The sequence below is a fragment of the Solea senegalensis genome, unplaced genomic scaffold (genome assembly GCF_019176455.1).
Source record: "Solea senegalensis isolate Sse05_10M unplaced genomic scaffold, IFAPA_SoseM_1 scf7180000014069, whole genome shotgun sequence".
NCBI classification, from domain to species: domain Eukaryota; kingdom Metazoa; phylum Chordata; class Actinopteri; order Pleuronectiformes; family Soleidae; genus Solea; species Solea senegalensis.
The window spans coordinates 178,540-192,597 of NW_025320958.1; the positions used below are offsets into that span (position 1 = coordinate 178,540).

A 14,058-nucleotide genomic window follows, 5' to 3' on the forward strand; every position below is an offset into this window, starting at 1 on the left:
CCTTGCATCAGAGTATGGAGTACAGCATATTTTGATCGTATTGCTCCTTCATGTTATCAAACTCTAAATCAGTAACTATTGATCTGAGTCCAGACTTGTAAATGAAATCAAAATACCATTACAATATCTGGTAAAATGTGTTTATTATTGCCCTCCTCTTCAAAATCATGTTAGAGTTTACACTTTGGGTAACCTCTACTAATAGAGCTCTAAAGTGTTGTTATTGTATGTTTCGCTAATGGACAAATAAAGCCTGTGATAGTGAGAATGTGGTCATTATGTCACGACCACACTGCTCTAAGCAGCCATTTATCTTTCCTGGAGTTCTTGGAGCCACCTATGCTACTACACTTCATACACTACATGCTAATTGTAGAGAGCGTAATAATGGCTCTGAGAAGACATCCACCCTGTATTTGAGATTTTTTATAATCTGACACCATAGTAAAAATAGCTCTCACTAATCTGTTCATCCCTGTGGATTTTCAGCTATACCTTACAATTGAAATGTCACAAGAGCAGGTTTGGTTGACCACCTGGAGATAGATAAATAAAATCCTAATTCCCCTGTGACAATAACAGTCACTCCCATCAAACCAATTATCAATCCAAAGCCTTTTCTGTTTTCACTTAGATGATAAGAGAATGCTGCTGCCAAATACAGATACTGTAGAAAGGCTTTGCAGCATCGAGGACAATGCCAGGATTTTCTTTCAAAAGAAACATTATTATGGCAGTTTTATGTTTTTATGTAACACTTTGTCAGTGTATGTTGTGTTGTGCTCTCTGGTACACCATAATTGTATTTTAAAATATAGTTGAACACACAACAACCATTGAGGAGCCTATATATGTATATACAGTCTTGTATAAAGCACCTAAATGAGTAAAAGTACAAGTATCTTACCAGAAAATGACTTTTTTTTAATAATATCACTTCAGTAAAAGTATTTAAGTATATGACATTTACTGTATGTAACTATCGATTGTAATTTTCTGACATTACATGTACTGCAGTCATGATTCAGTCTAGGTGGATCAGTGGTAGGGCAAGTTGTCTTTCAACTGGAAGGTTGTGGATCCAATTTCCTGGCTCTGCTAGTCTATATGTGTCCTCAAGTAAGACACTTAACCCCATGTTGCAAGGTGTGAATGAATATCAAGTGTATCAGGAGTGAACTGTAGTGTAAAGCAGCTCATCAAGACTAGAAAAATGCTATATAAATACAGACCGTTACCAACTCTTCTTCTTCTGATTTAATTTGGTTGTAACAAGTAAAAAAGATAGTTAGGAAGAAATGTAGTGGAGTAAATATACACAATTTCTTTAGGAAATGTAGTGGAGTGAAAGTAAAGATTGTTAGAAATATAAATAACAAAGTACAGAAACATGAATTTTGTACTTCATTATATTACAACACTATGTACTATACATTGCCATTTATATGAGAGAATGTTGTGTCTCTGCTTAATTGTAATTAATAATGCATGCCAGTCACTGGAGTGGAGTGTGTGGGTTTGAGCCTCTTTTAACTGGAGGGAGGAAATGAAACAAAATGCACCTGTTTGCGTGGAAACACATTTGGAGCAAGTTCACAAACATGCTGTCAGTGGTACTTGACAAGCTTGACAAGCCCATAAAAAACCCAGCTATGAAGGCAATGGAAAGTTGTGGACTTCTGTGTTCCCAACTGTGTGAAGAGTGAAGAGTTTTCACCAACGCTTGTTAGCAATTGAAAAGAAATGTTGAGATGATTCTCAACATGTAGCAGGCGCATCAGGTACCTGAATTAAAAAAGAAAACAAACAGCCCAATCCCAAATCTTATCATACACAGGAGAATCAAAGATGAATGGGCCCTGGAAGCTGGAAACGGGTGAAACGAATTAAGTCTGAAATGCAAGGGTGAAATAAAAAAACAACAACAGAGAACACACATGGAAAAAAAGAGTAAAACATAGTAAAATGAGACACAATAAGCAAGGAAAGGGCCTACAGGAAATGGAATTACAGAAAAAAAATTGCTGTTATGTTTACCATTTTTGAGTTTAGACTATTTCAACATTCCCCTCATCTTCACAGATGAAGGTTGTAAATCTTTTTCTGATGTTTTCAAACAAAAGGAAGTGACTGTAGAAATGAATTTGTCAATGGAAGATGAATATAATATTTAGTGCTGGGCCGTTAACGGCGTTAACGTGCTGCGTTAACGCGAGACTCTTATCGCGCGATAAGAAAATTATCGCCGTTAATCTATTCTCAAAGTTGGGTCTGGGACCTGGGTCCACATAGTGAGCAAGCTATGAATTTCACTTTGATATGTTAGCGCGGATGTATACCTGGCCCAGAAGGCTCTGACCTGGCTGAGCGCGGATGTAGGTAACGTTACGTTATGTAATTTATTGTCATTTTTTGTTTTATAACGGTCTATGTAATTTACCACGGTGAAAATGGTTTCAGGTTGGATATCCAACCGTCGCGTCCGACAACTGTCTGAATGAATATCCAACCTGAAACTAACTTCACGCGGTATAGCTTTAGCTAACGTTATCAACGTTTTGCTGATTAGTTGCTGATAGTTGCCTACTACTACTAGCAATCTTACTCTGATATACTTTTTCTGTCCTACTCCTAATGTTAGGTGTGATGAAAACAGAGGAGCGCCACTTAGCAGAAGAAGAATTCAAATGAGCCATTTTAATCTAGATTAATCTAGATTAACTCCAAGATTGCAGTGAGATTAATCTAGATTAAAAAAATTAATCTATGCCCAGCTCTAATAATATTATAATTTTATATAAGTAGAGTTCACAAGTTTTAACTTGTCTTAGAAAAAGTTAATTTGACCCTCATTCTAGTTGATATTACCATTTAACTTGACCATTAATTTACCTTGTAGTAAACATAGTAAACATAGTAAAATGAGACACAATAACCAAGGAAAGGGCCTACAGGAAATGGAATTACAGAAAAAAAATTGCTGTTATGTTTACCATTTTTGAGTTTAGACTATTTCAACATTCCCCTCATCTTCACAGATGAAGGTTGTAAATCTTTTTCTGATGTTTTCAAACAAAAGGAAGTGACTGTAGAAATGAATTTGTCAATGGAAGATGAATATAATATTATAATTTTATATAAGTAGAGTTCACAAGTTTTAACTTGTCTTAGAAAAAGTTAATTTGACCCTCATTCTAGCTGATATTACCATTTAACTTGAACATTAACTTACCTTGTAGTAAACCCATACACCATGTATAAAAAGTAGAATATATATATATATATATATACATGAAAAAGACCATTAAAACTTTAAACTCATCACAAGTTTTTGTCTCATGGATAAACTCTCTTTGTGATCCAGGTGTTGCTCAAGTGCTGAACAGGCTCGATGGGAAACCATTTGATGATGCAGACCAGCGTCTTTTTGAGGTAAAACACTTTTAATTTACTTTAAAACACTCTTTTTTTTTGTGTGTGAAATATTTTGCTTGACATATTGGAGATGGTTATTACTGCAGGGTTATGGTTTTGCCCACATTTGTCTGTCTGTGAGCATTTTCTGGGGATTATTTAAATTTTGGTGGTAATTCAGACTAGGGTCATACTCGGCTAGTACTAGTATTGGATTAGATATTGATGAGAGAGCAAATCTTCTGTAATGTTAACAGGCACTGTTATTCAGCAGGGGAGACAATTATTCATATCTCAAAGTGTTTTGCTTCTCTTAAAATCCAGGATTATCAAAAATGGTTTTGAAAAATGGTTCTCACATTGTGGTACCCCTCTGGAGGAAAATCAGAAATACTGTTCCACTGTACAGTATATAGCAGGGTTTGTGATCAGAGTCGAGCTGAGGAATTTTGACCAGAGTATGTAGAAAATGAAACAAACAACAAAAAAACCAATAATAAATGAAATGTCTGAAGTATATGTGAGGAAGAGGAGGATGGAGGATACCATTGAGAAACAATGGTATAGAGTATTTTCCTGGATATCGATACTGAGTTTAAAATTCTAGTACTTCAATCCAAACATTTAATTACATTTTTTTGTGCAATTGTTAACCTTGCAAAATCAGAGAGTGTATTGCCACTGTGGGAAGCAGAGATGTGCGCCCTGTGAGTGCTTTCTCTTGTTGTTAAGTGTTTCTTAATTTCATTGTGTTATTAGGCGTTTGTGATCTTTTGTGGACTGGGCATCAACAACACCATCATGTATGACCAGGTGAAGAAGTCTTGGGCCAAGCAATCCGTCGCTTTGGATGTAAGAATACAGAATCTATGCATTTTTCTTTTTTCTTACAGAAAATGGTCCGCTTGCAAAAATCATTACTGTGCTGCTTTAGCGTGTTGACTTAAGTTGACTGAAGCGCCTCTCAGGCCTCCATTGTCATGAAATGTGTGCGTTAGCTTCACATCCTCCATCGGATGATTTTGCCCTTCATGTCCTATCTGCTCTTCTATTTCATTATCTTAATTTTCCTCCCCAGTCAACACATGCTCTGTGCTGAAACATTTGTTTAGACGTCACGGGAAACAATGGCTGCTGTACGGCTGATATAAAACCTTCTCTGACTTATTCTCTCTCAAGAATCTGTGTGCTTGGCTCCATTTCTTAGTCTTATATTCCCACTATAATGTACGCCTGGAAAAAAAAAAAAAAAGTGCTGATCTTTTCTGTAGATAACCTTCCTACAAAGCTTTTATTGAGAATTAATGAGAGGAAGTGAAACGCAGTTCCTCATCTGCCCTGCAGTATGTAGGCATTCAGCAGTAGCCTCACAGTATGTCCTTAGATTACAGTAAAATAGGTGCATTATAGTAGTTAGCACCACTCTGTTTGCAGATGGAATAAGTGGGGAGCAGGGAGAGATTGAAGTTTCAAAGGAAATGCACTAATATGTAGATGTATTGCTTCTGGCAGCACTGAATAAACATGAGTGTTTATGATCAAATAAGCGACTGCAGGTCTGCGTGAGGTATTTCTCTCAGGAAATGAAGGGAACACAGCGATGGAATCGGGGCTGACATATCTGCTCTTGTAGACTTTTCCAGAGGCAAGTGTTAACTTCCTTATCTGGAGGCTCCACTGAATTGCAGTGATGCAAATGTAGAGTGGTTTTCAGACCTGGCCATGGCTGCGCTCCTAGAGACCTGCTGGTTATTTTTAATGATTTGAAAAACATCATGAGTGACACTGTGTCATTATTTTGCAGGTCCTGTCTTACCATGCCACTTGCTCCAAGACTGAAGTTGACAAATTCAAGGTAACAGATATTCACAGTGGCCACAAAACCCATTTGTTTCTTTCTGCAGGTATGGCGGTGTGTGTGGGATGCAGATTTTTTAACTTTGTGCTCTGCGCACATATTAAAGTCACAACTCAGTGTTTGTTGTTGCTAAGCCTTTGCCTGCTATTCAAAACCTGTGTTCTCATTTCTCCGTGCTGGAGTTTTACACTATCAACTCATTAATGTTATACAACAAGCTATTGTAAAATGTTTGCTTCTACAATATATAATCACAAACCTGGTCATTTATCACTAGTGGAATGACCAAGAAGTCTCAAGTAAAATTCTATGGTGCACTTGTAGGGACAAAGACAGGACATGAAAGAGTTTCCATGTACTGCTTTTTGTTTACTGCTTTTTGTTTCTTTGTCAGATACAGTATTTCAACCACTAACACACAAACATGTGTATGTGTATAATAGTAAAGTATACATCCCCTTAACCTTTAACACCTAAGCCTCAAGTGCTTTTGCCCATTTGATAAATAAACCGTTGGAATATTTCCCATAGCCTGCTATATGCTCGGTGTTAAAGGGTTCTAATAAAGTATCAAAGATAAGATTGATTCTCAAGGGTCCAGTGTTTAAACTGTTGTGACACCTAGCGGCAGATTGTAAAAAAACTCCTCTGTTAATCCCTCTGTTTTCCAAGAAACTACGGTGGCCTTCACAGAGAGGATGTCATTTCCTCTTAATTTGCTCAATGAGCTTCTGCTTCAAAGCACTGCTGATGAAAGTTTAGAAACCTGGCAGCACTCAGTAATGCCATGCCCTTGCCTAAAGTAAATATCAATGGATTATTCTAAATCATTAAAGTGATAATACACTTAAACACATCCACTTCAATTTCTGCCAACAAACCCTCCTAAAAGTGACACACTGGACCTTTAAATTGAACTATCACATTACTGACAAGTAAACAAATAAGTGTGTTTGAAGGTACTTTTGCCCTGTAGAGGCTGAGGGTTGATGTGGACTCTTAACATATAGTGATGTGGAGTAGTCCAACGTCCCTCTGGGAGAAAATAGGTTGTACATCATTGTCTCTCTCAGCATGTGAATATTTTAATATGTGGCGGTTCTCTGTTGTGGACAGTATCTCCTTTAATTTGCGTCACGTCTGGTCTGGATTATGATTTGTGCGTATCAGGTTTGCTCTGGCAGCACATTTCCATAATTCCATTCTTCTACTTCAGTCAGTTAATATCTTGGCTTGATTATCAGCCCAATGATGACACATTAAAGGTAAATAACTGAATTAAAGATTCATTTTGATTTGATTAATCTGCTGTTTCATAAAAGTATAAAGCAAGGCGATGGGAGTGGACATTTCTCCTCTGCCTTAAATCTAAGGGTTTACAGTGTTTTTGCTCATGGGCACTTTAATTAAGATACATTTTCTAATGAAATAACGATATCGCTTTAACTTTTATGGGAAAGAAAAATATATAACAGGGAGGAGTTATTGACAGCCTGTTTTGTGGAATTCATTCTCTATTTCCTCCAAAGAACCACAATAGTATATAAGCACAAATGTGGGCCAAGAATTCCCCAGTGGAAATAAACTAATTGTGGTATTTGAAATGGATTACTCCAATCAACAGGCAATCATTCCTAATGCATTATTTATGAAGATGAAATATGAAAATATCTACATTTTTAATTGGCGTGACATTTCTGAAATATAGATATGACCTATTTTCCTGCACTTTCATATGTAGGATTTTCCCCTGTGGCCATTATGTGAAGGAGGAACCCTGCTTTCCAGTGTGATTGTGTGATCTCTCAGCCCCCTCATCCAGCGTGCAGCTCCACTTCCTACCTTCCCCCACTTTCTTTCATAACTGCTCTACATACAGAGTCAAGCTGGAGCAGCGGCAAACAAACCTGGCAGACATTTCTTTTTTTTTTTTTTTTAACCCGGGTCTGTGAATTCAGAGAGAGCAGGATAACTGCTGACCTCAACTCCGGTGTCTGTTAGAGAGGAAGAGAAACGACACACAGCATCGCACTGAAGCTGTGACGCAGACGTGTTAGAAAGCCTTGACTCTTTCTAACACGTGAGGTGCAGGTCACAGTGCATGAAATGGCCATGTTACAAATACTGACCCATGCAGCTGGAGAGTGAATAGTTGCACGTTGTGTTAATTCCTCACGTTGTGTTAATTCCCATGTCAGCTGTCTTCCAAGAGGAAGACATGTTAGCATGTGTTCATATATCCACATGGCTGAAAATGGCACAGCATCCTCTGACCTCTTCATCCTCTTCTGCTCCCTGAACTCAGACTTTTCATATTCTTTCATTTTTATGACGAAACAGGCTGCTAACATTCCCCTGGTGTACGAGCTGGGCATCGATAAGCTCTCCTTTGATGATTTTTCTCTGGACGTTGACGCCATGATAACAGCCGCTCTAAGAATGTTTATGGAGTTGGGAATGGTGCAGAAGTTCAAGATCGACTATGAGGTAAGGCTACAATTTTTTCAATCTATTTCCTTCCATTTGCCCCTAAACTGTTGGCTTCCTCGTGACAGCTGCTAACCCATGTTTCCCTTTCCCTCCAGATACTGTGCAGATGGCTGCTGACTGTCAGGAAAAACTACAGAATGGTCCTTTACCACAACTGGAGACACGCCTTCAATGTCTGCCAGTGCATGTTTGCGATGCTAACGGTAAAAATCCCACTCACTCCAGATCATTATCACATTTGAGTCTGTGTTATCAGACCAAAGATCTCGCCGCATTTGAAGACGGTTGGACCACATTCATTTAAAAAAAGTGTGAACGTAAATATGTCCCTCAGTCAGATGAAGTGTCGATGTCCGCCTAAGCACAAGTATGGACCCATCAAATTAAAACTTTAGTGCATAACCTTCGAGTGTAAACAAATGTTTGTTAGATTCAAACCGTTGACAAATGAGTTCACACAATGCTTATTCAGCACATGACGCTTTCTGTATTTATCAACCTTCCCAAACAAGAAGTGATTTGATTTACCGCATGTTGAGACATACAGAGGCAACAGCAACATATTACAGCGACATGGCTGGAAACAGAAAATACAACAACAAAACTTGTCCAACAAAACTTTCAGATGGTAATTCCACTCCACATAAGTGGTTATTTTGTTTACCAGGAAAACGACAAGGAATACATTCAGTTTGTGATCTGTGTTTTTGTTTTGTTTTGCTGGTAAACTAGACGCAGGACTTTTATGCTATTATTATGAAGGAAATATCAAGGAAATATTCGGTACTACTGCTAATCTTTTTTTTTTTTGTTTTATTGTGTATTTTGTCAGAAATGGGTCACGACTATTCACTATATCCATTATGCCACGCTGCTCCCTGATGTCAACAAACTAAGTCTGTTGTTTTGATTGAGAGAGCCCTTTTGGTGCTTTTAAATGCACATTGATGCCCTCTGCTGCATGACGTCCATGATGCGTTTCTGTTTAAATGACGACTCAATACACAAACAGCCCATTTTGTGCCGAACCAAATGGAGATGCTTGTTCAAACAGAGACGCCCAAGAGAATCACTTCATACTCTTCCAGCAGGCTTTTACTTTTTCACCTCCTTGGGGCAACGCACTTAACACACACTCTTATAAACCAACAGCTCAGTGTAAGCCCAGCTCATTTAATCAAGCGCAGCATTAATACACAGCGTCCCATATGAATTGATTATTGGCAGAAGAAAATGAAATAGTAGTGGGTAAGCTGTTCTGGACCCCTGCACTCTCCTGCCATGCGTTTTAATGAGGGCTTTGCTATCTTTGCCTCTACCCCCACAATGACCTATAGTGACTCACTCAGCACATGGCCTCCAGAACCCATTCATCCGAACCATAAATCTCCCCGTGTGACTGTGTTACTGCAGTCCCACTGGCATTTTCGGGGGATACTGTTTTTTTTTAGGATGCTGCTGCTGCTGCTGTAGGAGTGTTTTCCATTTTTATTCAATGTTCTCCTCACACAGCCTCACACAATAAGAGAAAAAGAGATGATGCTGTTATTCCTCATGGTGTGTGTCTTTGTTTTCTCATTGGCTTCATCTTGTTTGTGCCAATCAGACAGCGGGCTTCCAGGAGACTCTGACCGACGTGGAGATCTTAGCGCTTATTGTGGGTTGTGTGTGCCACGACTTGGACCACAGGGGCACCAACAATGCTTTCCAGGCAAAGTAAGTTCTTTCTCTCTCTCTCTCTCTCGTTCTCTTTCATACACATGTAAACACACTCCCTCCTACGCACAGTTTATCGTGCGCTTCTCCACCTGCAGCTGTCTGCAGCGATTCAGCCCAGATCAGCAAGAGTCTAGTAGCAAAAGTTGTATAAGGCTTATGTAAGTGTCTGCTTAACAAAGAGTCTGTAAACACTGCTGACATTGAGCACATTAAGATCAGCACGTAAATTGCTCCAAGTTCCGTTCTATCTACTCTGGATAATGCCATTACATCCATCCATCCATTTTCTACCACTTTATCCTCCACATGCGGGTCGCGGGGGGTGCTGTGCCAATCTCAGCTGACACAGGGCGATAGGCGGGGTACACCCTGGACAATTCGCCAGTCCATCAATCACATAGAGACAAACAACCATTCACTCTCACACTCATACCTACAGTCAATTTAGAGTGTCCAATTTACCTAATCCCATATTGCATATGGAGAAAACCCACGCACACACAGGGAGAACATGCAAACTAACCACTACACCAACTGTGTGGCCCCTAATGCCATTATATACGCAGTTAAATTCATCTTAAACCTAGTTGGACACGAGGTGGACACATGGCCATGAGCTGAATTAAAATACTTTAACCGCTAACAATGTGAGAGCTTTTAGTTTATTGGCTGGGACAATGTATCTCATATGTATCAGCAGAGAAATGAAGCTTTACTGAAGAAAATGTTCAGGTTTTTTTTTCTCCATATATTCGCTAATTAGATTTTAAAGTGGCATTTGGGGTCATATTATGGGTGATAAATGATGCAGTTGTTTTCTCATTCTCATTTTCAGTTGGAATCAGGTCAGCTGATTAAGTTGTATTTATTAGGTAAAACAATACCACTATCGACATTTATGTTAAGTCTGACTTCGCTTTAGAACTGTTCGGAATCAGAAAAAGCTACTTCAGTTTCCCAGTCAGGATAAGAAAGCTGCCGAAATCAGACAATAACGTGTGACACTGTGCTGTGTTGCCGTCGTTCACACTCCAACGTGTAAAATATAGTTGCAAATAATTGGGCAACACACACAACCCCACAAAACGTATACAGTTTACAACACTCTGTGAGGCAGAGTGTTCTCTGTGTTTTTAAACTGTGGAAAATGACAAACTAATTATACTGAATCAAAATACAAACAGAAGGCAGAACAAAATGTTACAAAAACAAACAAATGGAACATCCCTAAACTTTAAAGTCTTGGCCCACGTGCCTCATTGTGCACAGTTGAAATCAGCCGCATTTTAGATTTTATGACCCTGCAGCTTCTTTAGCGTCTGTTATTACTGAGCCATTAGTTTGTGACAGCATGCAGAGTGAATTGGTGAGGGAATTACAACAGACTCAACAGCAGACTTTAGTTCACAGTATGCGTTGAATGCTGATTATGTTATCTTCTTCTTGATCCCCGTGTGTGTGTGTTTGTGTCTGTGTGTGCGTCAGGACGGGCTCAGCCCTTGCTCTGCTTTATGGGACCTCTGCTACCCTGGAGCACCACCACTTCAACCATGCTGTTATGATCCTGCAGAGTGAGGTGCCCTAATGTTTTCATTAACCTTCTGCTAGTGCCTACACTTTACAATGTGATTTCAAACAACATTTAGCACTCAATGCTTACCCGTCTGATGCAGTTCCACCCACAGAGACAACATATTTATTCATGTTTGGGTTTAATGTAAATGTGTTTTGTACTTAAAGCAACACTATACAACGTTTGCCGGACGTTTGCTCGCTGTAGCAAACACTGCCCATTAAATGTGGATGACTTCCAAGTCTTTTTAATTCAGCATTTAGGCTTTTGCACATCAATGATGATGCAATTAAATGCTACAAAAGTGTGAATAATTCAGAGATTATTTAGAAGCAGCCTCTCACATCAAGTGTGATATGATGAAGCAAATAATCACATCACAGGAAGAAATAGGTGGATTCAGTGTCCAGTGATGATGAGCTGAAAAAAAAAAACCAAAACCTGGGTACAACCAGCGCAGAGCTTCTTTATTTACTACTCTCTTAAGTCATTAGAGGACAGAAATGTCCAATTTTAAAGCTTTAGAGTTATTATTCATATAACAAAGTTGTTGGGGCAAAGATTCAAAGATTGTACAAGATTAGCCAAAATGATGACTGATGCATTATTAGGTTTTGTGTAGCATCAGATTTCAAATTGACTACCATCTTAAGTCATGAGGGACAAAAATGTCCACTTCCAAAAACTGCTATAAAAATAGCACAGATTTATATTTTTGGTTTAAGTGTTTTGATTAACTTTGGTCCCAATCAAGACTATCAAATATTGAAAAATTATCAGGATTTTAATCCTTTAAATGCCAGCTTGATTACATAATGCTAATGCTTTTCATGAAGAACACACAAAAATTAGTTATTGTTAATATAACAAATGATACCTTGATGCATTATTAGTTTAAATGCAGCATCGGATTTTACCCTCTTAAGTCATTTGAGGACAAAAATGTTCCTTTAAGTCCCATTAAAACCACATTTTTCGCATAGCCATTACAATATAATATAATCATTTGTGATTTTAGAGTTTCATCTTTGAGAAAAATAGTAAAGATTGTCATTTTTGCTGTTCACCAATAAACCAGCCATTTCCCCCTTATTGGCCTATGTATGAAATACTCATCATTTCATTAGTTTTTTTTGCTTTTGTTGCTATTTTAAAATAAGAAATCATATTATCATCAGTTTTCAACCCCAGCATTTTCTCCTTTGTTCTACTAAATGTTTGGTAGTTTTGAGCAGGGCTGAAGTTGTTCAAGAGATTTATGCGGGATCAAAATATTAATCTATAAGGTTTTTATAACAGTTGTGAACATTTTTGTTCTCTAATGACTTAATTATATGGTAAAATAATTTCCCAGTGTTCTATTGATGTATTAGAAAAATTCATCTATTTACACTTTCTTACATAAAATTGTGCCATATGCACTAACACAGCCAAAGTGATTGACAGATTAAGAGAAAAAAATGTGCCCCAAAGGACAACAATGTCCATAATGAAAGCCTGAGGGTTAAGATGTCTGTCAGATAGTTTGAAGATTTTCAGGAAGGTCGTGTTTGTTTGTAAAGAGTCACAGCTGTGTGCATTTGCATATTTGAACATTTTTAATGCAACAGACATTCTGATCAGATGTATACCTGTCCGAAGTAAAACTATGAAAAAATTAATCTCTCTCAAAAATGAAAACTGTTATGTACAGTATTGCTCTGTGAAAATCTGTTGTTGATGTAAAAGCTCACAGTAACTGGATCAGGTTAGAAAAATATTAGTTTTGCATGAAAACACGTCTGGTTACTCTTGAACTAGCTGGGCTCTGTTCTGGCAGTTTGAGTCACTGACTGTCATTAAGTTACAAGGACAGAAGTTCATTTGCAGAATGAAAATGAATGAAAAAAGTAACATTCTCCCACAAGTCACTCATCCACAGTGTTGCATTAAGTTTATTTCATGGCAGAATATCTTTTTTTTATTTATCTGTTAAAAAGACTGATAAAGCAAACTTCTGTTACTGTTCCACCAGGTTAAGAGTCAACCAGGATGCTGGAACAAAGGTTATTATAGTTGGTGAAAACTAATGAAATAATGAAAACTAAACTAAATGAATCCATCCATCCATTTTCTACCTAACTGAAACTAAAATTGAAAAAAACATTTTCGTTAACTGAAATAAAAATAGAAATTAGGATTAAAAAACAAAAAAACAAAACATAACCCACTGAAACTGAATTGTGTGTTTACAAAACTAACTAAGATTGTAGCGAAAATGTGCTTAGTTTTCATCTTTGTAAAATGTATTGTTGAGATTGAACTCCCTGAGACTCCTGGCTCACAAGCAATGTGATGTGTCTCATTAGGGTTATTTATTATTATTAGTGCCTGCTGCTGCAAGGCGTACTAGTGAGAACCAAGAGTGAAAAATTTCCACATACAAATGAATGGGAAATGGAGAAAAACCAAGCCCACTTTGGAGCATCACAGTGTCGTCATACTTTAACGTAGAAAAGTGATTGCAACTTTAAACGGGTCACAAGACTTGGGACTTTTCTCACCTTAGTCAATGTTTTGATACATATTACAGTTTTTATACAATCACAGTTTAAGTTTTTAAAAACTATGACATTTTTGTGAGTTTTTGGACAACATGCTAAACTATGAAATTTTTGTGAGTTTTTGGATAACATGCTAAACTATGACATTTTTGTGAGTTTTTGGACTGGCATGCTAAACTATGACATTTTTGTGAGTTTTTGGACGACATACTAAACTATGACATTTTTATCACATTTTGGACGACATACTAAACTATGACATTTTTGTCAAATTTTGAACGACATACTAAACTATGACATTTTTGCCAAATTTTGGACAGTATTCTAAACTATGAAATTTTTGCCAAATTTTGGAAGACATACTAAACTATGAAATTTTTGACAGATTTTCGATGACATACTAAACTATGGCATTTTTGCCAAATTTTGGTCGACATACTAAACTATGACATTTTGTCAAA

At 37.6% G+C, this 14,058-nt stretch overlaps 1 protein-coding gene across 1 annotated transcript in view; it reads left to right on the top strand.

Moving 5' to 3' along the window:
- The window catches only part of LOC122760812 (dual 3',5'-cyclic-AMP and -GMP phosphodiesterase 11A), a 29,305-nt gene extending 18,239 nt beyond the window's left edge, over positions 1-11,066 (top strand). The window contains exons 8-14 of the mRNA XM_044015983.1: positions 3,365-3,432; positions 4,174-4,266; positions 5,219-5,269; positions 7,613-7,759; positions 7,858-7,965; positions 9,369-9,478; positions 10,967-11,066. Of these exons, the coding sequence (XP_043871918.1) occupies positions 3,365-3,432; positions 4,174-4,266; positions 5,219-5,269; positions 7,613-7,759; positions 7,858-7,965; positions 9,369-9,478; positions 10,967-11,066 (677 nt within the window). The remainder of the gene's footprint in view (positions 1-3,364; positions 3,433-4,173; positions 4,267-5,218; positions 5,270-7,612; positions 7,760-7,857; positions 7,966-9,368; positions 9,479-10,966) is intronic.
- The last annotated feature ends 2,992 nt before the right edge of the window (positions 11,067-14,058 follow it).